The sequence below is a fragment of the Cryptomeria japonica genome, chromosome 2, assembly GCF_030272615.1.
Source record: "Cryptomeria japonica chromosome 2, Sugi_1.0, whole genome shotgun sequence".
NCBI lineage: Eukaryota > Viridiplantae > Streptophyta > Pinopsida > Cupressales > Cupressaceae > Cryptomeria > Cryptomeria japonica.
In genome coordinates this window covers 672,215,041-672,237,885 of record NC_081406.1, presented here as the reverse complement: position 1 = coordinate 672,237,885, position 22,845 = coordinate 672,215,041, and the positions used below count along the sequence as shown (strand labels likewise).

Sequence of the window (22,845 nt, the reverse complement as noted above, 5' to 3'; positions counted from 1 at the left end):
AGCAGGATTATGGGACTTCCCCAATCCAATTACTTTGAAGAATGGATGTTTTACTTCACAGAGCAGGTCTTCGCTGGGAAATCCAAGTTTGACTGGGCCCAGATCATAAGCGACAACATCCACACTCAGCTGATCGAACTCGAGACAAAGAAGTACTTCACTATGACCTCCTATTTGGTCTACATGTTCGCCAGGAACCAGCCACTGCCAAGTTTGATAATGAAAGGTGAAATTGGGAATGGACCTAATAAAGTAAAAGTATACAATTGTTACCCATAGCTACACTATCAAGATATAGCTCAAAGAGAAAAAAACAGCCCGGCCTATGCAGTTGGTCAATATGAGCGCATCAATGACACCTTCACAATGCGCCTAGTCAGGCTAATGTAGGGAGGATTGTACATAAGGCTCTCAGAGCAAGCTACTATTCTAGTACAGAGGTATGGGGCCTGGTTCATCCAGTTCCCAAGGTTCTCCTATATCCGAATAGCTGGTTTTGAGGGTGCCCCTCTCCGACTTCCACGGTACCCAACCGACAAGATAGTTCTTATAGAGGTCGCAAGGCAGTCACGTCCGGCAGGCAGCTTACTCAAGGACAAGAAGCAGGCTGGATTCGCATTCCCCATGATTATAGGCAACCAGGATGTCCATCTAAAGAGCCCATCCCAGGCAGAGGAATCCTTTGCAGAGCTGGCCTCCTATGACCTACAGGAGCATTTTCCAAGGAAATGCTTTGATCACGACAATCTAGCAAAGAGAGCCTATGGCAGGCGATACAGAGCAAAAGAATCAGTTGAAGATTATTGGAAGAATTGCTCTGATGACTATGAGGTCCGAAGGCACGAATATTCAAGGCTAAGTGTGCAGCAAATGCGACTCTTTGAATACCGTCGGGTCCCAGATCAACTCACAGATTTAGGGAATTGCCTGCAAGTCCGGGAATTTGAAGCAGTAAGACATCTTTTACTAGGCATTGATTGGTCGCAAGACCCGATCACTGATTTTGAGGTAGTTATGGCAGCCCTAGGAAGATATACTGACCAATGGTTGCACCAGCAGATTGAGCGACTAATACATGAGGGAGTCCAGTTCACTTATCACTTGACGGGTAACCTTGATTCTCAGTCCTCCGAAGATGAGGGAACTTCCAGTGCACCTAAAGAAGAGATTGAAAAGCCTGAGAAAAGGAAGAAGGCTAAGGCCAGCAGAGGAACTCGAACATCCAAAAGGACTAGAAGGGAAAAGATCCCTATTAGGAGACCAGAGGTCACTTCATCATCAAAGGACCCTAGTTCGTCCGATGACGTAGTAGAACTAGATTATATACCTTCTCCGCCTTCCTAGAGTGATATTGACGCATTTGGAGCTAATGATCCACCTGCACCCGACATGCTGGAACCCGAGCTAAGAGCCATTGGATGAGCCGAACCAGATAATCAAATAGAGGAAGGAGAGATTCCATCCACTCAGGGGATTGAAATACATGAACCCACCCAACAGAGCCGCCATGAATTGCTGCTCCATAATACTACCAAGGATGACTCCACTGTTGAAGGAGAGCAAAAGACAGATGATACCCGCGGGCCTGAAAAGACTGAAGAACAACCATCACACGAAGGCACCAGACAATTGTTCAGTGAAGTGGGAGAAAACTCAGCTGCGAGCAAAGAACTTGATAACTCCTCCACTCCTCCTGTAACGGAACAGCTGCAAATTTGTGATGATGCGGCTGAAAACATCAAAGAGCAGAGTACAAATTTGACCATAGCATCAGCCCAGACTGTACCTCAAGAATGGTTAATTGCCCGAGCTCAGCGCAAGGTCGCCACCAAGCCACCCTTCGATTTAGAGGATATCTTCTCATGCATAGACCAAGCTAAAGCCAAGGGGAAGAAAAAGCCCAAGGCATATTCCAGAATAACCAAGGATGAGCAAAGGAACTGCACACTTTACATCGCCACCCCGCCTATAGACGAGCCAGCAGATCAAATTACACTGGCAGATTATAGCATCACGACTGTCCCCATCGGACGAGCCACTAAGGAACAGGAAAAGGAGGAATTCAAGGATTCAGTACAGAACATACTCAGGCAACTTGAAGAAATAACAGCTGAAAAGAACATGTATCAAGCTTGTGTTGAGCAGGCCGAGGGGTACATTGATCAACTCCTGAGACCATTACACAATGCTTCTAAATCCCACATTAAGAAACAGGAAAAGGAGGAATTCAAGGATTCAGTACAGAACATACTCAGGCAACTTGAAGAAATAACAGCTGAAAAGAACATGTATCAAGCTTGTGTTGAGCAGGCCGAGGGGTACATTGATCAACTCCTGAGACCATTACACAATGCTTCTGAATCCCACATTCCCTAACGGCGTTGGCACAAAGAACAACGACAGAATTTGAAGGAGTACGGGATACTGCAAAGGCCGTCAGGGAATGGATACAAGGCATCAAAGGAAGGAGAGAACGAATCCTTGAAGAAGTAAAAGAGATGGCCCACCATCGAGAGACCACTCTGGTCAGGCTATTAGAGGTAAAAAGGGAATCCCTTAGAATTCATGAAGTGGCTGCCACAACTCTTCCCCTCGTAAGAGCTCTCTTTTGGACCCAAGCACAGATCCCTACACTCTCCGACATCCTGCACCCCCATGATATCAGTGTTTTCAAAGAGTGATACTGGACTATCACCATGAAGAATGACACAAGACAAATCATTGATAAGGAACACAATGCATGCGAGGCAATTCTGAAAGGCATGCAAGAACTCGGCAAGACGATCCTCCGATCAATGGTTTCGGGGTGGCGAAATGACCTGTTCGATGATGTGATACAGTCGGACTGGGAGGAAAGACTGGGGACGGATAGGATCACCTATTCCGCTAGGGACTTGAGTTTTGTTGGTCAATTCCATTCAGATATGTTGTGCTTCGAGCATAATCGTTCTAGCTGGAAAGATGTTTTGAAGCACGTAGACCAATACCTTGAAGGCATGCAATATAAAACTCGTCATCCTCCTATGCCTCCATTCAGTTTGCTATTCCAATTGTGCATCAGGTTCCAGGAATATGTTCATGAGGAACGTGCAGCAGGTCGGGACCTTTGGCAATAATATTTGCATGGTGAGGATGAATTCTTGGAAAAGGGATGTGAAGCGGGAAAAGAAAAAGTGCTTTCCTAAAGTGCTTTTTTCTTTTGAATTTTGAAAAGTGCACTTTTTGGCCAAAGGTCATATTTGACTTCCAAGTCAACTATAAATGTAAACTTTATGTATGTGCACTTTTTGAATTATTTTGGATGAGTTTTAATTACCTTTTTGGGTAGTTATTGCTCCCTTTGGGGTAGTTGCTGATATTTACCCTCCATTTATGGGTATGGGTACTCTTTTGTAAAGGATGAATCTGGGCCGCTTGTTTAGATTAGATCTTGGGCATTCATCCTTTTTTGAAGCCTATTTAAGGGGACTGGTTTTCTCTCATTTTGTAAGAAGTTCGTGGATTGTTGCTGAAGCTCTAGGGAAATTTACAGAATTTAATGCAAAGTTAAGACTGTTTCAAGTTTCCTTGTGAGTGCATGGTCTCCTTCTTCATTAATTTAGAGTTTTCAGTTATGTTTCTTTCATTTTCTCTATAGCATTTTCTAGGTAAACATCTGATAGAATCCTTGTTGTTCATACCATTAGGGGATGACTGATTGTCTTTCCTTCTGTATGGTTAATCGCAACCTTTCATATGCTTAGTTCAGTTATTGAATGCTCACTGAATGAATGTTAAAGTTCTGATGTTGCATTTAGCAACATGAAAACTCAATTTCCCTTGAAGATCGCACTAGATTGATGCAAGTATTGTGCTTAAATGGCTGGTAATGCTTAGTCTAGTTATTTGGAGGTGTTTGTCTGTTTTTTGAATATGCTATCCTAGTTAAATAATTTAGACTTTTTGTACCTCTCTCTCCCTATCCCTCTTTTTCCTTTTTTTTTACCAAGAAGAATCCGCAGTCCTACTGAAACAGTATCATGCAAATGAAGCCAATCAATAAACGAGACTGTTAAAGTTTTAGGGAACTCATCCAACAATTGCCTATTTTACCGTAAGTCCCCTTGTGTTTCCAGCAAAAACACATCAAACCACTGAGTAATCCCGCAGTCAAGACCTGACAATCGAAACCTTGAGGTCGTCCCCTTTGATCAAACGTAAGAAACGGCATTAGGGATTTCCTTATCTCAAGAGAGGATAGGGTACTCAACAAGTACATTCTATTCTGCGTTGGCTGAATGAAGTCGCAAGTTCAGCGATTTTAGACACGTCAACAGGTACCTAACATGGCCTCATAGGCGGGACCCATCTTGCATTGCTTAGTTGCATTGTAGACATAAGTGCATTCCCCTAAGTTGCACTTAAGGGAGGGTGTTGGTGTAAATAATTATTCATCATGGATATTATTACACCTTAATTAAGTTTACTTAGGTACATGCATTTCATAGTAGTTTGGGTATGAGACACTTGGGTGTTTGTGCCACATTGGGATAGTGTGTGTAGGAGAATTTCCACCTCTTATGGTGTGATCTTGTTACTACTTTATCATATCCACTTATTGTGGAGTGATAATTCCACCTTCGGTGGGTGATCCACCTCATGTGGAATATTTTATTGTTTCTCCTACCTACCACACCTATTTCCTACCTAAGCTTGTTTCTTATTGAGCCACATGTCATGTTTGTGTGCTCACATATCCATATAGCCTTGCCTATATATGCAGGCTCATATTCATTGTATGAACAACTATTGATCTTTTGATCATCTATCTATTGATAAGAATACAGTTTATTCTTGTCCTATATTTTGTCCCTATTTTGTACATTTGATTGAGCTCTTGATCTTGGCAAAATCTTACAGATGTTGCTGGTAATCCAAGGGGACTTACGTGCAGTGAAGAAGACTTAAACAAATTTGAAACTTCAAGGAGGTTTTGCAAATGATTTAGCAATAGATAGCTCTTTTTTTGGAACTTTCTCAATGAAATATGCGGAAAGTAAATAGGAAGGGTTTAGAAAGTTTCTAATCTAATCCTAGGAATTCAACAGACAACAAAGACTTAGGTGAGATCGACCACACTTTACTTTGCCACTTCCAGACAACTACATAAAGAGGGTGCAATCTTCAAAGGTTGTGCTTGTAAGATTTTAAATCATCCATGAACACTATAAAGGCACAATGCTCATTTGACAATCCAAATTAAGAACACACATAAAAGCTCAATCCAACCTTGTATTGCAAATAGAAATCATCTATCTGCAAAAGGTATGAGCGAATGATCTCACCATAAAGTAATGCTATCCATTTCATTCAACCAATTGCTTGGAAAATGAAATTCTAATCTAAGAGAGGAAGATGAAACCATGCAAGCTTCAAAATAACACAAGTGAACACCAAAATCCAATGTGTCACTCTTATTATCTCAATCACTTACAACAACAATCTCATACAGTTCTCCCTCTCTTTACAAATGAAGAAGTGAACCCCTTTTATAGGCCCCAAAAAGAAAATGGATGGCCAGGATTACATTCAAATCAATGGATAAGATTCACCCATGCAAAACCCTAATTAGGATTTTGTTGTGCTTTGCACACGCTCCCCGTCACCGACAGGGTCCCCCCTTTTCTTTTTTTGGTTTTCATCTCACCCCCGGTGTGGGATTTTGATTTTTTTTCGCCATTGAGATGATGCAGGTAGTAGTAGTGAGGAAATGATCCTGCAGGAGAGTGAGCCCGCCCGCTTCCTTAAGTCCTGAGCAGTTCGTATCAAATGTTAGGCATGATCCCGTCCGTGATGAGAAGGTTGAATCATGAACCATACAAAGAGATGAGGTGTCTGTTAATTTAAGTTGCAGGGCCAAGGGGTGCATGTCAGAGAGTCTTGTAATTTTAATGATTCAAAATTCTCACAAGGGCGACTAATTTTCGCATGTTTGAAAATCGGCCAAGGCGGCAAAAATGTCAATTATCCATAGGTTTTGAAAAAAGACCCTTTCAGGCCGAATTTTGCTTTAACTTTAAAATGTCTCTTCTATCCCGAAAATAAGAATCACATTAAAAGGGCATCAAACCTTTTTAATGTGCAAACACCTCTTCCAGGCCGAAAACCAGAGGGAGAAAAATGGAAGAGCGTTGTTCTCTTAAAATTTGCAAAAACCCCTTTTTGCCCAAAAATGGAAAATGAAGGTAAAATCGCTAACTTGTAAAAACTTTTCAAAACGCCTCTTTGGCCCGAAAAATCGCATAAACTTTTCAAAAGGCGTTAACTTCTAAAACTTTCCAAAAGACCCTTCCAGCCCGAAAATCGCTAAAATGAGGAGTTAGGCGTCATTTTTTATAAAGTTTGCAAACCCCCCTTTTAGCCCGAAAAATGCAAAGTAAGTGAAAAGCGTTAAAAAATTTATAACTTTTCAAAACTCCCTTCCAGGCCAAAAATCGCAAAGTAAAGGAAAGGCATTTATTAATTTAAAACTTTTCAAAACGCCTCTTTGGCCCGAAAATGAAAATGAGTAAAGCGCTTAATTTAGAACTTTTCAAAACCCCCTTTTGAGCTGAAAATGGAAATCGCGGAAGAGGTAAAGCGTTTAACCTTTTAACTTTGCAAAATGGCCTCTCAGCCCGAAAATGACGAGTAAGGCGTTATTTTGCAAAAGGCCTCTTCTAGGCCGAAAATCGCAAAAAGAGGGAGAATGTTTAACTTTTTCATTTTTCAAAATGCCTCCCCCAGCCGAAAATGAAGTAAGGCGCATTTTTTTTGTGAAGTTTCAAAAAGGAGCTTTTAGCCCGAAAATGAAAAATGAAGGTAAAGTGTTTAACATAAAACTTTTCAAAGTTTCTTGCAGTCCGAAATCGCATGAGGGATGAAATGAAAAAGCGTTAAACTTTCATTTTTGCGAAAACCCTTGCAGTCCAAAAACGCAAGTTGGAGAGTATGAGGTAAGGCGTTAAACTTGGCGAAAAGCATTTGTAGCCCAAAAATCGCGTGATGAAGGGGCGTTTTCAACTTCGCATTTTCAAGAGTCCCTCCATAGCCCGAAAATCACATGATAGGGCATTTTAGAAATCTCGCACAAAGGCCCTTGCAATCCGAAGTCATGAGGAAGGCGCTGAATTTTGCATTCACCTCCTTTGTGCCGAAATGCAGAATCGCGCGAAGAAAGGAATGGCGTCTGACCTATAAAGATTTTGCAAAATCGCCTAAGTCTCCGAAGTTTCAAGAAATCGCACAAATTTGGGGGGCATTTTTGCTACGCAATTTGCAGAAGGTCGTTTTTGGCCGAAGATCATTCTACGTTGGGCAATCCGCCAGGTAAGATTTGATTCTCTCCTTTAAGTCATTAATTTGTGCAAAATTGGTCATAATGTTTAAACAGAGGATAGAGAGTGGATGAGAAAGTGAAGTTTTGTAGGTTATGATCTTACAAAGCATTAAACATAGCCTACAGCAACAACTAGCTAGGGAAATTAACCGTTGAAATGGAATTTCAGAATTAGAGAAATTTTGAAAATTTAAATCTGAACTTAGGCAAAACTCTTTTCCAAGTGCATTTTAGATTGGCAATCATCAAAGCATTCGAACCCTAAGTCACAAGATAGAACATTTGCTCTTGCCGCCGTAATCAGTCGGAAGTAGCATTTTTGAAACCCGCTCCAAGCAGCGAAATTTAAACGAAACCAACTTAATTTTCTGCTTCAAATAGCATTTAGTTTCCAAGTGATCAGGCTCTATTTATTGAAACGTCATGCTTTTTCAAAGTTCGATGTTCCCATTGATCATTGATTTTAAGCGCTAACGTCGTCCTCTGTTTTGGCTAACCCGTTATGTTGCTTTATCTCGTCTCGTAATCCATGTCCAGTCGTGCAGGATAAATGCCTAGATCAACGGTTGAATCCTCAAAGACACCTGGTGCAACCGGAACGTCTCGAGTTTCCAAGTCTGACATTCCCCGCAGGGGCGAGAAAATGAAATACCAATGCCAAAGGGGAGGAGTTAGGGAGTCGAAAGTCCAGAGTGTATGGGAGAACATAGGTGGCACAAATTTGGGCCACATAGACATCCAAGAGTTCAGGAACAGGGTGTACTTTCCAAACGCCTATGGCAGGCCCAGACGGATGATGGAGAGTGGTATTGCTCAGGCAACTGGTTTCCCTCCGGCCATACAAAATTATGAACTAGTGGTTGAGGCTGCTAGACATTATTAGCCAGAAACCAAATTAGTGGTGCTAGAGGGGATGGTCCTAGCTGATTTCACACCTGAAGTCATTGGGGAGGCATTTGATATCCCATTTCCAGATAATCCTATTGCTACAACTATTGATGAAGTGCAGGTCGCTTATGACATGAATCCTGCTAAATGCAAAACGTTGATAAATGAAGAATGGTACAAAGAACGAAGACCCCCAAGCATTAGAATCAATAAAAAGACCCCCAGAAGTGATTTTCATAACGAGTATGGTGATATGGTCACCTTACTCAACCGGGTCATGGGACTTCCTCAATCTAATCTTTTTGAGGAATGGATGTTCTACTTTACTAAGCAGGTCTTCGCAAGGAAGTCCAAGTTCGACTGGGCTCAGATCATCAGCGACAATATCCATACACAGCTGATTGAGCTTGAAGAAAAGAAGTACTTTACCATGACTTCCTACTTGGTTTACATATTTGCCCAACACCAGCCATTGACAGGGTTAATCAAGAAAGGTGAGATTGGGAATGGGCCGAATCAGGTGAAGGTGTATGAATGCTACCCTCAGCTGCATTATTATGACATTGCTCAAAGGGAAAAGAATAACATTGCCTACACAATTGGTCAGTATGAGCGTGTCAATGATGCCTTTACAATGCGCCTAGTCAGATTAATGCAAGGAGGATTGCATATAAGGCTCTCAGAATAGGCTATCCTTTTGATCCGGAAATATGGTGCACGGTTTATCCAATTTCCTAGGTTCACTTACATCAGAATAGCAGGCTTTGAGGGAACACAATTCCAGCTTCCACACTATCCATCAGACAAAATAGTCCTCATGGAAGTTGCAAGACAGGCACACCCAGCAGGCAGTCTACTCAAAGATAAGATGCAATCCAGGTTCACCTTCCCCATGAATTTGGGTACCCTGGATGTGCATTTCAAAAATTCGATGCAAGCTAAGGAGTCGTTTGTTGAATTGGCGTCCTATGGCCTACAGGAACATTTCCCTAGGAAGTGCTTCAATCATGATGAATTGGCAAAGAGAGCCTATGGCAAGCACTACAGGGCCAAGGCGTCGATAGAGGATTATTGGAGCAACTGTTTCGATGACTTTGAGGTCCGACAACGTGAATATTCTAGGCTAAGTGTCCAGCAAATGCGGCTTTATGAGTACCACCAGGTCCCAGATCAAGTAACAGACTATGGTAATTGCTTGCAAGTCCGAGAATTTGAGGCGGTCAAGAACCTCTTGCCAAGCATTGATTGGACCCAAGACCCAATCACTAATTTTGAGGTCGTCATGGAAGCTCCAAGGAGGTATACCGATTACTAGCTATCCCAACAAATTGAGAAACTGACCCATGAAGGGACCCTAATCACATACAATCTGATGGGTAGTCTCGATTCCCAGTCTTCGGAGGATGAAGGAACCCCAAGCGCACCAAAGGAAGAGGTTGAGAAATGTGAAAAGAAAAGAAAGAAAGCAAGAGCCAATAGAGGGACTCAGACATCAAAAAGAACAAGGAGGGAAAAGATCCCCGTGAAGAGGCCGGAGGTTAGTTCATCATCCAGGGACCCCAGTTCAGATGATGATTTGGTTGAACTTAACTAAATACTCGCTCCACCTTCACAGAGTGATATTAATGCATTCGAGGTGAATAATCCTCAGGCACAAAGTGAGCAAGATGCAGAGGTAAGGGTCGTTGCCTCTGATGAACCTGGAAATCAAGTTGAGGAGGGAGAGATTGCACCTAATTAAGAGGCTGGTACGCATGAGCTCACACAGGGAAGTAGGCATGAATTGCAATTGAATAGCAGTGGCAAGGATGACACCACCGTTGAGGGAGAACAAAAGGGGGATGAGACTTAGGAACCCGACAAAATTGAAGAGCAACCATCACAAGAGGGTACCCAGCAGTTGTTCAGCGAGGTAGGAGAGAACTCAACCATGAGTAAGGGATTGGATACTGCATCCGTTCCTTCTATGACTGATCAATTGCAGGTAGGCAATGAGCCAGCTGAAGCCTCCAAAGAACAGAGTGGGAATCTAGCAATTACACCTGGACAGACCATCCCTCAGGATCGGCTAATTGCTCATGTGCAGCGAAAGGCAGCCGTCAAGCCACCTATTAACCTGGAGGATATCTTCTCTCACATAGGAGAAATAAAATCCAAAGGTAAGAAAAATCCCAGGACTTACTCCAGGATCACTAAGGATGAGCAAAGGAACCGCACGATTCATATTGCCACCCCACCTACAGATAAGCCAGCAAATCAGATTGCATTAGCTGATTACAATGTTGCGACCATCCCAATAAGGCAAGCCACCAAAGAGAAAGAGAGGGAAGAGTTCAGAGATTCCGTGCAGAATATGCTCAGACATTCGATGAAATGACCATTGAGAGACATGTATTGAGCTCGTGCTGAGCAAGCTGAGGAATACATTGATCACCTGTTGAAACCGCTGCACCATGCCGCTAAATCCCATGTTCCCCCATTGGCATTGGCACAAAGGACTACAACCGAGTTTGAAGGAGTGCATGATACCGCCAAGGCCGTCAGGGAATGGATTCAGGACATTAAAGAAAAGGGAGAGCAGATCATAAAAGATGTGAAGGAAATGGCCCACCATCGAGAGACCATTCACGTCAAGATGTTTGAAGTGAAGAGGGAATGTTTCAAGGTCCATGAGGTGGTCGGTGTGATTCTTCCCCTCATAAGGGCTCTTTTCTGGACCCACACGCAGATTCCCACATTACCTACCATCCTGGATCCCTATGACATCAGCACTTTCAAGGAGTGGTACTGGACTGCCAACATGAAAAATGATAGGAAAGATACCATTAATAAAGAGTGGGAGGAGTGCGAGGAAATTTTGTCAAACATGAGGTATCTTGGTGGAAATATCCTCAGATCAATGGTCCTTGGTTGGAAGAATAGTATGTCGGATAATGAAGTACAACCAAGGTGGAAGGATAGGCTAAGAATTGATAAGGTAGCATACTCCATAGAGGACCTGGAATTTGCCAATGGGCTGCATACAAACATATTGAGTTTTGAGGCTCATCAGTCCAATTGGAAGGATGGATTGAAGCATGTAGATCGCCACCTAGAGGGTATGCAATACAAAATATGCCATCCTCCTATGTGCCCAAGCATGGTGTTGTTCCAACCATAGTTTTAAAACTCTTTGACTCGCCTCGGACTCGCCACGGACTTGCGAGTACTTTGGCAAGCCGAGTCGACTCGCCTAGGACTCGCGTGGCGAGTCCAGGCGAGTCCCTGCGAAAGACTCGCGAGTCTTTCGCAAAGACTCGCGCAAGTCTTTCGCTCGGACTCGCGAGTCTTTCACAGGGACTCGCGGGCCCAGAAAAAACGCGCCCGTGGGGCTTAAAACCACTTTTTTTTTTTCATTTTTTGACTTCAATTTGGGTTTTTTTTGGCTGGAGCAGGTTAGAAGGGTTTGGAGGAGTAGAGGGCAGAAGGAAAAATCAGCAAGAGAGATCTAGGTAAGGATTTTTCTCTTTCTTTTTTTTTTTCATTTGAATCATTTCATTGTTTTGAAACTGAAAAAAATCTTGAAAAACAAGGGGATATGCTGCCAAATTTTTTTCTATTTTCTTTCCTAAGTTATTTCCTATTTTTTTTTTCTTGTTTTTGAATGCTATTTTTCCCAAATGATTCATTGTCATTTTTTTTGTTGATTTTCCATAAAACCCTGCTGATTTTTTTTTTTCATGTTAAATCAGCAATGGCAAGTTCAACTCCAAGGGCAACCCCAAGGTCAGGAAGAAAAAGAGATAAAGCTTGGAAATATGGGATTGCAGGAAGCAAAAAGGGGGAGGTCACTTGCACCGAATGCACAAGATGGATAACTGGTGGAATCAATAGATTAAAATACCACCTTGCACAAATACCTGGATATGGTGTGGAGGCATGCCCCAAATCAACTCCTGAAATTATTAGAGAGATGAAGGCCATTCTTGCTGAGAATGATATGCATAAGGAAGAAAGGCAAAAAACAAGAGAAGCCATAGCAGCTGCAATGAATCCCACATTGTCCACTTCGGGTCCCATTGGTCATAGTCGGGGTCGTCAGTCACTTTCATCTTTTGGTGACAATGAGGGTGAGGCTAGTGGCACTCCTGTTAGATCAGACCCTAATTTTTTTGTACCACGCAATGTTCCAGGTGCACAACCTTCACTTGAAGGTACAGGATGGAATAAAGAGAAGCATGAACAAGCACGGATAGCAGCTTCAAACTTTTGGTTTTACAATAATCTATCTTTCAATGCAGCAAACAATGTGTATTGGGAAAGTTTTGTTAATGCATGTACAGTGGCGGGTAAGGGGTTTAAGGCCCCAACAGGTCATGACTTCAGTGGGCCATTGCTAGAGAAAGCTGTGAAAAATACAGAAGGTGTGGTTGATGATCAGAAAAGGTATTGGAAGAGAAAAGGATGCAGCATTTTATCTGATGGATGGACAGATGGACGGAATAGGACTCTTCTCAACTTCTTGGTGGCTTCAAATGGTGCAATGGTATTCATAAAGTCTGTTGATGCCTCAAATGAAATAAAAAATGCAGAGACTTTGTGTAATCTGTTGGATGGTGTGGTTCGGGAAGTTGGAGTTGAGAATGTTGTCCAAATTATCACGGACAACGCAGCTGCATATGTATCTGCAGGTAGAATGCTTATGCAGAGGCATCCTTCGATTACATGGAGTCCTTGTGCTGCACATTGCTTGGACTTGGTGCTAGAGGACATTGGGAAGATTGGATGGGTGAAGAAGGTGGTTGAAGATGCAAAAAGTGTCACCAAATTCATCTACAACGATACTTGGGTGCTTGCTTTGATGAGAAAATACACAAATGGCAAGGACCTTGTGCGACCTGGAGTGACACGATTTGCTAGCCACTTCATCACTTTGCAGAGCATTCTTAGTGCCATTCCTCATCTTAAGCAGATGTTTGTGTCAGATGCTTGATTGGGGTGTGCATACTCCAAAAGACCTGAAGCAGAGAAGATTGTGACCATTGTTTTTGATGATGGGTTCAATAAAAGTGGAGAGGAGTTGACTGCGGTAAGTAACAAACACAAAAGTAAAGTTTATACAATCTTGTCTATTTGCTGATTTTATTTTTTAGGGGTTGATTTTGTATTAATTTAAAATTTGTTTTAATTTTTTTAGGTGACAGAACCTTTGGTGAGGGTTCTTCGTATGGTGGATGGAGAGGGCATGCCAATGGGTTTCATTTATGAGGCCATGGATAGGGCCAAAGAGGCCATTTCACATTACTATCGTGGAAATGCAAGAAAATGTGAAATCTTTTGGCGCATCATTGATCGTAGGTGGACAAACCAACTCCACCAACCGATACATGCCTTCGCCTACTTTTTGAACCCGAAATTCTACTTCTCTGATTCATTTAGGGCTGATGAGGAGGTCATGGCAGGTGTTATTACATGCATTGATAAGATGACACCTGATCCTGAGTTGAGAGACAAGGTTCTTGATGAGTTGGAGGTGAGATTTGACATTTGCAATTGCTCTATCTTTATTTATGAATTCGGAAATGTTCATTATTGAATTTGAGTTTGACACTTTGACTATCTAGTATCTATTTCTGAATTTGGAAATGTTCATTCCATTGTTCAAGATCTACAAAAGTGCAGAGGGGAGACTCTTCTCATCACAACTAGCAATTGATAGGAGAGGAAAACAACAACCAGGTAAAACATTTAGTAACTTAGTTCAATAGTGCAAGAAAAAACCTACAAACTTGATTGTTACATTTTTTTCTCAATTCTAATATTTCTAAATGTTTTTTGTAGATTTATGGTGGGAGAATTATGGTGCCGGCACGCCTAATCTTCAAAAGATAGCTATCCGTGTTTTGTCTCAGCCATGCAGTGCTTCTGGGTGTGAACGAAATTGGAGTGTCTTTGAAAGCATTCACACAAAGAAGAGAAATAGATTGTCACAAAAGCGGCTCAATGATCTAGTATTTGTTCGGTACAACCTTCGCCTTCGAGTTAGACAGGTGGAGGGTGTTTCACATGAGGCCATTGACTTGGATGAAATTGATCCATATGGTGATTGGACCATGAATGAACAAAATGATGGTGATGATGTCCTCCTTACCGAAGAAGAAATTGCAGAAATAGAGAGAGGAGCAGCACAAGATGCAGAAGGAGCAAGATTGGATGAAGATGAGGACGAAGATGAGGATGATGATGAGGACTATGACTTTGAAGAAGAATCATCTCACCATTTAGATACCACAACACCCACTGCTACTACTTCTAGCTCAAGGCCTGAAAAATTGAGCTATATTAGGAAAAATACAAAGAGGAAGATGTAGTCTTCTCTTTGGTTTGTTCATTCACATTGCTGTTTTTCACATTTGCAGTTGGACTTGGACATATCATTATATGTAATTTTGTGAACATTTATATACTTATGCTGCCATTATAGTATTATACATTTTAGAGTTGAAACTTGAAACTTGAATATGCTGCCATGAATGATGAAATTTCAAATATTGCGTGTTTGTACTTTGTAGATCATATGACATGTGTAATGTTTCAATTATGGCACTTATGTTCTCTAAATGCATTAATTTCTTTATGTTTTTTTGTAAAACTACGGTTTTTTTTTTTTGCCGAGTCTTTCGCGAGTCTTTCACGAGTCCGAGTCCGAGTCCAAAATTTTGGTTTGCCGAGTCCGAGGCGAGTCCGAGATTTTCAACTATGGTTCCAACTATGCATAAGATTTCAAGATTATGTTCGAGCAAAGCGTGTAGCAAGTCGGGACATCTGGAAAGAGTACTTGCACGACGAAGCTGAATTTTTGGAAAAAGGCTCCACAGCAGGGAAAGAAAAAGTGCTTTCCTAAAAGTTTATGTTTCTTTTAAATCTAAAGTGCACTTTTCAGACATAAAGTTCTTTCCTAACTACCAAAGCTATTGTAAATTTTGAACTCCGTGCATGTGCACTTTTTGGAGCAGCGTTATTTGGTAGTTATTGATTCCCCTTTTGGTGGTTGTTGATATTTTGCCTCCCATTTATGGGTATGGGCAGTTTTAATTAGAGGATGAATCTAGCCCACTTGTCTAAGTTTAAATCTTGGCCATTCATCCATTTTGAGAACTCTATATAAAGGAGTCAGTTTCTCCTTTATTTCAGGCAGAAAAAAAAGATTGTTGCAAAAACTCTGGCAAAATGTATACAGATTTTAATGGATGTTAAAGTTGTGTCTTTTTTTACTGTGAGTGCATGGTCCTCTTCTCCATCTATTTTATATTTCTGCAACTATATTTACTTTTCAGACAATTTGTTTATGCATTTATTTGATGGAAATCTTGGTTCATACCATTAGGAAATAGTTGATTATTATTCCCTTTGCATGGTTATTCTGAACCCAATTTTGTGCTAAGTTCGGTTGTTAGATTTGAATGAGTGGGTGTAAGAGTCCAGCATTTGTATTTAGCAGCTTGAAAATTCAAAATTCCTAGATGATTGCACTGGTTTTTACATAGTTGTGCTAATTAGCTGGCAAAGTAATTTCTAGTTATTTTAAGATTTCCGTCTATGTGTTCAAATATGTTGTCTTAGTTAAGTTAGCTAGTTGTTCTTATTTACTCTTTATCCTTATTCCCCCCTTTTTCCCGTTTTTATTAAAAAGAAACCCGCAAGTCAAGCTGAACTAGCATCAATTAAAAACAAATCAGATGAAATAGGACTGTAAGATTTTAGGGAACCTGTGCGAAACCAATTCCGTCTAACCGTAAGTCCCCTTTGTGTTTCCAGCAAAACACATCAACTACTAAGCTATCCTACAATCAAGACCTGACAACCGAAACATTGAGGTCATCCCCATTGATCAATTTAAAACAGCATTAGAGATTTCCTTATCTCAAGAGAGGATAGGATACTTAGCATTCTATTTTGCGTTGGTCGGATGAAGTCGTAGTTCCGCGACTTTAGCCACGTCAACAGGTTTGACCAAAGATTCCTAAAATATGATGCCAAAGGGGATAGCCATTAATGAAGAATCTCGCTCACTACATATTTATTACCCTTTATTCCCAAAAGGGTGTTCATGATGCATTAAATGCCCATTACATTTTCAAATTGCCCACTATGCATTAATGACCCACTAACTCCTAAAGATGGCAGCCGTCATGCAATGAATGAGCCACCACTTGGTCAAAACGCCCTCCAACAATTAATAACCCATCATACCGTCATGCAATTAATAAATTCTCATCCAAAATTGGATGACCATTATCCCTTTCATTGATGGCAAATGCGAAGAATTTGGTCATGACAACTTCCAACTCTCCTAGGGAAACATTTGGCACAGTCTCCGATTTAAATTCCAGCATAGAAGTGTCCTTTTCACACTTGGAGAAAAGCTTCTCCCATCTTGGTGCAGCTTCTTGAGTCCTGGGCATTGTGCTAGAGAACAAGGAAACATTTTCCAAATGTTCCTTCAAGAAGGATTCCACAAAAAATTCATGCAGCTTATCCTTCAGGTGGTCCACTGTCAACTCCTCATCTGTCAACCTTCTTGCAAACAATGCCTCCATTGCATTGAGGATTTCTTCCTAAACCTTTTTAATTGATGCCCTCAACAATGTTGACTCCTTGTTGGACCTCTCAAAGAATTCCTTTCCAGTGCTGACTGCATAAAACCATTGAGGAAAATCATATACCTCATTTTCCTTTATGGCCTTCCCATCAATCAATGTTTGTCTGGAAATCCCCATCAGTGCTTCCAAGCGTGGAGTTGTTAACTCCTGATAAATATGCACATCTTCCCATGACTTGTCCATGGCCTCTAGCCTGCTCAGGATAGCTAGGATCCTCCAGTAGAAATGAGCCAAATCTTCAATAAATTTACAAGCTATAGTGAAGACACCCTCTACCCATTCCTTAGAGCACTAGGCCCTTTTCCTTATTTCTTAAGTCCGATCCACAAATTCTTTTAGAAGAGAAGAGGGAGGAACAAAGGACAGCTCTTCCTCTCTGAATGGACACATTAGGCATCGCACATATTCATACAAGGCTTTGTTCTCGCTCTTCAACTTCCGGTTTTTCTCTTCTATTCTTTTCATCTGCTCCTTCAATGCTAAGGAAGACTCATCAAAATCTTCTACCACTTGTGCCTTGGAGGCACACCCTAGGTCGACTGCTGTAATATCATACTTATCAAGAGTAATCTCATTCCTATCTTTGTCGACTCTGGGAACAGCTAGGTGAACCATGTAACATCCTGGATCCTAATTCATCCCTTGTAACCTTGGAGAATTTCTTTGCCGCCACCTTCTTTGGTGGCTTGTCTATTCTATTCAAAAGTTCTTGAAGTTCCAGCGCGGGAACCATCTCTTCCTCTAGCTCTTTCCTCATACTTTCCTTCAGCCAATCTGGAGCGGCTACTTGCTGATCCTACATTTCCAGTTGTACCCATTCCTGCGAAACTTTCTCGAAATTTCCCAAGTCTTCCATGTTTGTTTCTTTGAAACAATCCTGAATCTATTCAACTAAATTCAGAGGAAGTTCCTGTCTATGACTCCTTTGTTGAACAAGTCTATGGGAAGCTTTAATACTGAGGATATCTTGCACTTGTGAAATACTATGATCATTCTCTTGCGGTTGATTCTTGCAACTTATTCTATAAACATTTCAACTTCATGCACACTGGAAGAGCTAACAGGCGACTGTGCTTCTTCAATCCTTGGCCTCTTCTACTGCGACTCTTCCTACTAGACTTCCTTTCTTTTCCTTGTCTATAAAATCCCAAGAATACTTTTCTCCTTCCCACATTCTACTCCTTGTGGAATTTCCTCTTCCTTGGCCTAGGCTCCTGATGACCCTTCAGTTGCCTCGTCATGGGATTCCAAGTCTCCCATCAGATTGTAGGTTAGGTGGGTATTCTTCACTTTCAATTTTGCTATGTGTTGTTCAACCCAGTGCCTAGTGAACTTCAAAACTGGCCTACTTAGGACATTTAAATCATCAACTTTTGGTTCTGACCAATTTGGTGCTTGGATAGGCTTATCCTTCTCCTTTTCATACTCCGGCTAAACAGTATTTTCATCCTCTTCAATTTGATCTGGCAAGCGTATAACTTCATAGATTCTAATCAACTTGAGCGGCAATCTGGAAAACATCCTCCTTCTGACTTTTGAGTCATCCTTGGCGTTAGCCCAATAATTCTCCAAGTGAAACTTGTGTTTGTGCTTTACGTCGGCAACCATCTTGATTGTATCATATGGATCAAAGAATGCCCTTGTGGTATGAGATGCTAGGTGGTAGAATAATAATTCATCCATTGACTTTTCTGCTGCCTCCAATTACAAACACATTTCCTCGTAATCTCCAATGAGAATTGGAAATTCAAGCCCCAACTTCTTCTTCTTTTGAATTTTGTCATAAGCAATCAATTGTCTAGTAACCTCTAATACCACCATCTTGTCCATTGGATACCTTGGAAGTTTATATGGCTGGACAGCAAATCCTTGGACCCAGATATAAGTAAACTTTGGAAATTGACTATACCAAGCTCCATACTTCTTTACTAACTTTATTGCCTCCTACGGCAACCTTGTGTGAAGTCCTCCTTGCAAAGATTTGGTGATGTGCATAGTGAAGGCGTCGCTTGCTTTCTTGAAAGAAGTAGGATCTTATAAGTGCAATTGTGGATAACACTCATGAACTTTCAACTGTCCTATGCATCCCATGGGTCCTTTGTCTGGCAACCCGCTGAATTTGCCCATTCAGGTCAACAGGTAGACAACATACACATTCATGTAGAAAGATTGAGATTGCTTTAAATTCCTCAGTTGCTCATCCAAATTGTGGCTATTTATTCTTGCCTAGTCTACCACCTTTAATCCTTCCATTACTTTGCCAATGAAATAAAACATCCAAGATTCAAACATGAAGGCATGTGGACATCTCATGACCCAGCTCATCATCAGTACAAGGTCAAGGTATTCTTGCTTGAAATCCATGATGGTGATCTGCTTGGGTAATTTTGAAATATGAGGCTTCGGCTTCTGCATCCACACTTTATTGATGATTCCAACACATCTCTCAAATCCATAAACATAAATCAACGTTGCTCTTTCCTTGGTCTTATATGTCATGGACTAGAATGTAGGAATTCCAAAAGTCTCCCCAATCACCTCAGCTGTAGGATTGGCCAAGAGTTTGCCATCAGGTGCCAAAATCGCTCTTCTTTCAGTATTGTAATGCTTCACACATTCCATAATAAGCTCTGGGCACTGGATGGCAGGAGGGAAGCCGACGGTTGCTACAATTCCACTTTTGACTATTTTACTGGCAACGGCTGATTGAGTATGTTTGTCAATTCCAAATACTCTCTTTCTAAACTCTCCCAACTTGAAAGTTCCTAAGTTGGTGTCACTGACTTCTCTCCATTTTGAAATGATTTTTGATTCTGGGAGAAATCCTCTTTACTCGTTCTTGATTTTTGCCTGTCGGGAGGTATTTGCCGCCTTGCTGGATTCCGCTATTCCTACAAAATGAAATAATTAACATTAAATTTGTGACAAAAGAATTCTATAAATCCATCGAGGAAGGAAATCAAGGTTGACAATTCCAGACTTGGAATAAATAAAATCCTCTAGAAAATAATAAAACTTTGCTCAGCTTTCTTTACTTTTCTCTTGCTTCCAACTTCTTCAAAAATTGTTGTGAAGAATGAATACCAAGATCTTGCTTAAATAGAAGTCATCCACTAAGCTGCTAAGTTGGCGAGGGGATAAAATTAGCAGTTGCATCACTTTACTTCAATCATGCATCATGTTTCTTTAGACAACTTGCCATGCAAGTGGACCCTGTCATCATCTTTGAGTTGGAAAATAGGAACTTCTATAATTTTACTAGTTGTGCTTCATTAATATGGAATATTTCCTTTTGCATGTTGCCAATTCATCCTTTACAAGATTATTTCCGTCTTGGACATACAAAGAAGATTTTGGAAGATTTTCTTGCCTTGAATGTAATATCCCTTGGCTAATCTGACCCTGTTTCGCTTATTTGAACCCCAAGGAATATTGTCAAACACTTGGCATACAATGTTTGAAGCCGCTATAGTGAATTCTTTATTTGTCTTCTTTGGGTCTGTAGGCTGCAAATGAAGTTATGGAAAGCTTCTAACAATGCAAAGTTGTTATAAAAATGATATACTAGCTGTTTTAGACCTTTACACATACATGTAATGACTGAAATTAACTAGTACAGCTAGTTGACATTAAGACAAACACTTGTCATGCATCCCAATGTATACCTACAGCCATTAGGCATTTAAGCAAACAATTGGCATGAAAGCTAAGTGGCTGATCAATGTTGAATGTTACCATGAATGTGGAATATGCAACTTATATCTCCATTAAACATATGCAACCTCCAAGTATTTCATGATATAATCATAATAGAAAATGATGCAATGAAGTAATGATTTTCTAAAACAATGACCATAGATAGAAAACCTGGAATTTCAATGGCTGCCTTGATATATTGGTTTGATTCTCCTCATACGCAAAGCCCTTGTCAAATATATATAGCTGTTCACCTTTCTAAATCCCCTTCTATAGAATTCAAACTACTGTAGCGCACTGTTCACGGCACTATAGCACACTGTTCATGCGCACTGTTCATGCACACTGTTCACGGCACTGTAGCGCACTGTAGTCTCTTTCAATTTGCAAACAAACTCTGAAATAAACCCTCCAATCAACTCAATATTGACTTCTGAATGAAGCCAACTCTCACAAGCATAATCAGATGATATTGCACACCCTCTATATGCTGTTACAATGAAGAAGCCACGCTCTCCAATGCCGACAAGCCTTGAATCCTGCAAAAACCCTTGGCATTCTACACTTCAATGCTCCAGAGAAACTTCAATCAAAAACTCCAATCACATAATGAAGTTCGATTCCTTTTGCACACTTATATTTCCTCAAGAAGTTCGAACTTCTTCAAAAAGCTCTTAATTAACATTAAAATGTTATAATATTTCATTGGCATCAATAATGTAATTAAACCTTGGGTTATGTGCTCATAAATTATTAATAAACTTGGCCCCCTTATCATGATAAATAGACCCTCATTTAAGTGCTTTATAATATAAAGTCATTTTATAACTTAATAATATAATCTCCAAATAATTAATGTTTAATTGAGCCAATTAAACATTAATATCTCCATGAATACTTTGTATTTTCAAACGTCGTTTGAACTGGGAGCTAACATGAGGAGACTGCATATGACCATACCCCCTTTACTAAAAATAGCAGGGGTCCATCTCTAACATCCCAAGACTTACTAAAAATAGGAAGTAGAGCAAATGATGTCCAAATGATGCCAAACGAAGACCAAACTGAAGCACTCTGAACACTGGAGATGATATCAATCCTCAAAAGACCCTCTATCCAACACATTAGCCTACGAGGGTCAGGATAATAGGCTAATCTCACAAAATCCAAGTCTGCTAAAATGGGGACATTACATTGAAGGAATTTTAACAAGCTTTTCCACTTCTGAAGGATTCTTCAATGCATGGGAATCCTAGAAAGAGAAAATTCTTTCTTGGAGAAATTTTGTCTTGAAATTTTTTTGAATGTTCAAGTATAGTCTGTCTTGAAGGGAGGATTCTCTAACAACCATTTTTTCATGTCCAAGGAATTTCATCTTGTCCGTAGTCTTGGAGAGAGAAATCTTCTACACTTAACCAATTTTTCCATGTCCCGGAGTTCTGCCAACTTGGGCACATTCTACTAGCAGAGAAGGAATTTCATCGCGGAGGAAAATTCCTCCATGTCATGTTTTCCACGCTCTCCCTCTGTCCTTGGGCGCAATTGAGGGGTAGTGGATTATTTTGTAAAAATTGGAAATTCCTCCTTCACTGGATTTCAATGCTCATCTCCTATCCTTGAGCGTATTTTGGAGGTTGTGGAGGAATTTCACGTTGGGAGGAAAATCCTCCTTGACTTTCTTTTGGCGCCTGGCTTGGGTGCATTTTGCCTATGGGGGAGGAATTTTGTTGAGGATGAAAAATCCTCCATGTCATGCTTTTAGCACTCAACCACCTGCCTAGAGTGCATTTTAGAGGAGGTGGAGGCTCCTTAACTTTGTTTTGGTGCCCTACCCTCTAGCTTGGGCACATTCTTGAGGTGATGGAAGGAATTTCCTCCTTAAAATGATTCTAGTGCCCATCAACCTTTCGTGAGCGCACTTCAAGGGTAGAGGAGGATTTTGAGATGAAGGAAAATTCTTCCATGTTTGCTCAGATTTTGTGCCTTAGAAAAGATTTTCATGCCATTGCCATTTCAGGAAAATTTGTCTTTTTCAACTTTTCTAGATTTAGAACTTGGATTTTCAAGAATGTTTTGTCATCAATGTCCTACCAACTGCTAGAGATAAACCTGCCAAAAATAGAAATACTGAAAATAGTAAGTTCTTCCAAACATCAAATTAGGGCAAACTGGGGCACAAGGACACTTACTAAAAATAGTACATTTGTTTAAACGCAAAATTAGGCCAATTCGAGACATAGTGAAACTTACTAAAAATAGTAA

The 22,845-nt window shown here is 40.7% G+C and overlaps 2 protein-coding genes across 5 annotated transcripts in view; one reads left to right on the top strand and one right to left on the bottom strand.

The window, feature by feature from the left end:
* LOC131034044 (uncharacterized) overlaps window positions 1-22,845 on the bottom strand; it is a 279,391-nt gene that overhangs the window by 176,550 nt on the left and 79,996 nt on the right. The gene's annotated exons all lie outside the window — the stretch shown is intronic.
* On the top strand, window positions 13,233-14,775 carry LOC131873674 (uncharacterized). Its single transcript, XM_059216832.1, has 3 exons — window positions 13,233-13,757; window positions 13,891-13,963; window positions 14,066-14,775. The coding sequence occupies exons 1-3, from the start codon at window positions 13,452-13,454 to the stop codon at window positions 14,593-14,595; spliced, it is 909 nt and encodes a 302-aa protein (XP_059072815.1). The 5' UTR covers window positions 13,233-13,451; the 3' UTR covers window positions 14,596-14,775.

Bases quoted from the DNA above. Each gene is read 5' to 3' on its own strand.
- LOC131873674 (XM_059216832.1), top strand. From the start codon at position 13,452: ATGGTGGATGGAGAGGGCATGCCAATGGGTTTCATTTATGAGGCCATG. The intron at 13,758-13,890 runs GTGAGATTTGAC...CCATTGTTCAAG, and splicing joins AGGTTCTTGATGAGTTGGAG to ATCTACAAAAGTGCAGAGGG. The intron at 13,964-14,065 runs GTAAAACATTTA...TGTTTTTTGTAG, and splicing joins GAGAGGAAAACAACAACCAG to ATTTATGGTGGGAGAATTAT.